This window comes from Montipora foliosa, chromosome 10, assembly GCF_036669935.1.
Source record: "Montipora foliosa isolate CH-2021 chromosome 10, ASM3666993v2, whole genome shotgun sequence".
In the NCBI taxonomy this organism is placed as follows: Eukaryota; Metazoa; Cnidaria; class Anthozoa; order Scleractinia; family Acroporidae; genus Montipora; species Montipora foliosa.
The window spans coordinates 36,293,878-36,296,377 of record NC_090878.1 but is presented as its reverse complement, the minus strand read 5'-3'; the positions used below and the strand labels follow the sequence as shown (position 1 = coordinate 36,296,377).

The 2,500-nt window shown below is 33.0% G+C and overlaps 1 protein-coding gene across 1 annotated transcript in view; it reads left to right on the top strand.

Moving 5' to 3' along the window:
* Window positions 1-2,500, top strand: part of LOC137973013 (polypyrimidine tract-binding protein 2-like) — a 23,215-nt gene that overhangs the window by 2,122 nt on the left and 18,593 nt on the right. Inside the window, exons 3-5 of the mRNA XM_068819717.1 lie at window positions 277-307; window positions 450-472; window positions 1,378-1,449. Of these exons, the coding sequence (XP_068675818.1) occupies window positions 277-307; window positions 450-472; window positions 1,378-1,449 (126 nt within the window). The remainder of the gene's footprint in view (window positions 1-276; window positions 308-449; window positions 473-1,377; window positions 1,450-2,500) is intronic.

Genomic DNA, 2,500 nt, shown 5'->3' with positions numbered 1-2,500 from the left:
TAAAGTTACTGGTGTTTTATTTTTCTTGTTCAAAACTATCTTTCTTTATTACAAAGATCTTTTTTACACTGAAGTCTTAAATTGTTTCCTTTTTCATCTTTTTTGCTTGTTTCCCGGGGAATGCAAAGTAAAGGTTCATTGATCTGTAGCAATATTGCAACTAAGACTTGCATTGGAACTGTTTAACACTTTTACATACTCAGTTACACTTTAAAACAGTTTTTTTTGTTATTGGCTGATTACTAATTCCTTTTTTCCATTTTAATGCAATTTTAGCGCACAGCCGAAGATTTACTTAGTCTAGCAGGTAATGAAACAACATTTTGATCACAAAATAATAATATTAATACTATCCGTTTCCTTAGGAGAGAGCTTCCTGTGATAAAAGATGTATACAGAGTAAAAAGCAACAATGTTTTTAATTAAATTGCAACTTGTTTTATTTTCAGGGCTGATGGGGGATCAAAAGAAGGTATTGTAGATACAGATGCCATTATTTTTATTAAATTTATCTGCTGTTGCCGTCATAGTGGCAAGTTGCCACACAGTGGCAAAATTGCATTAATTAATGCATAATTATTGTTAAATAAGGCTGAAAAACAAAAATAACTTTAGTTGTTAATTGTCTTTTAAATCTTTTACATTTCAACCCTTTTCAATTCTTTTAGTCAAAGAAGAACCATTAGTCACTAGAAAATCATTGTAATTTGAGCTCCAGGAGAAATTTTAGAAAATTCTTGACAGGAGATTGGCAGAAGTTTAGAATACCGTGTTTGCAGTAGTTTGTTATGTTTAGGCTTATTGTATTATTAAGAAATGATATATACACCTGTCTTATTAATCAGTGAAGGATTCATTTCTGTTATTATCAACGGAATTGTACAATATCTCAAAGGAAACCTCCACTAAAACAAGAATACAACTTCAAAATATTTAACATAATGTTCACAATCAAAATTGTTCAAACGTTTTCCAATGGAATCGTTTGTATCTGAAATAAATCAATTTAAAAAACGCTTGTTTTGGTTTTTAAATTTCTTGGGCGCCGCCATCTTGAATAATTGTGACGTGTTATGGTTGCTCTTTTGTATTTGCACAAAGAGCTTTTGTTTTAAAACAATAGGGCAACCATGACACATCACAATAATTATTCAAGATAGCGGCACCCAGGAAATTTGAAAACCCAAACAACCATTTTTAAAATTTATTTATTTCGGATACAAACACTCCCATTGGAAAACTTTCAAACGATTTTGATTGTGAGCATTATGTTGACTATTTTAAGATATATTCCTTTTTTAGTGGAGGTTCCCTTTAAGTCATCTTACATTGTATAGATATACTGTAATTGGGTGACAAATTGTATCTGTTTTATAGGCAAGATTTGACACAGCTCCTTCAAAAGTAATTCATGTTCGGAATGTACCTTTTGATGCCACAGATACAGAGGTAGGTGTTTGTTGGCGTGCAACATTTTCAAAATTGGGCAAGATGCATATATATCTGTGTGAACTTGGGCTTTTGTGTTGTCCTAGATTGTCAAATGAAAAATAAAGGAAAAGAAATACAGTAGAGATATTAGGTTATTATTTAGTTTACAGTGATGGCAATGATTCTCATTTTGTTCAGTGACAAATGTTCCATCATAAAGTAATCTCTCACAAAGTTTGCAGTTGGACCCATTCTGAAAGCGTTCGACATCTTTTAGTGTGGGACTACCATGAGCAGTGTGTGCTTTTGTAGGGGTTTGAACATAGTATGTACACTTCATGTTGGCTTAAACTTCATGCATGTTCTAATTTTCTTACTTACAGTAACTTTCTGTAATTATGGGAATTGTTGAGAGCCAGGGAACTTTGCCAACACAGGCAAATAATTAACTGGTTTTTAAATGATTGATAAATAGCATTTGGCCAGGGCAAGTATTATGTGACAAACTCCATGCCTGATGATGTTTAAAGAGAGGTGATCCTGTCTACATTCACCTGCATCATTAATAATGTGATGATATTATAAATTTGTGAAAGGCTTGTTTAATAGCTTTGGAAAAAGATACTCTAAATGATTCAAGTACAACCAGTGTGCGCTAGATGACGTGTACAGCTATTCAATTAAAAACTGTCCTATTAGTATATGTAGTGTAATGGCATGGGCCCAGGGGCCCAGGGGCAGTTAAGGATTAATTTCTTCAAATTTTTCACAAAATTGCAACTCGGGTAATTTGGAAAACTTTGAAAAGACAAGTGAAATAAATCTTTAATTGCAGAAGGGCACATTGCGATTACATTTTCATCGCATATAGGGCAAAATTATTGAGGGAAACCCATTCAATGCCACGGAAAATGACGATCAACTAAACATGCTTTCATTCGATTAGATTTCAATTCAATGAATCTTTGCTGACAACAGAAATAGTGCTTTCAAAGGTGTATTTTATATGTGGACAAAAAGCAGTTTAATCAGAGTCAGAATCTGGAAGACTTCGCTTGGTCTGGATAAG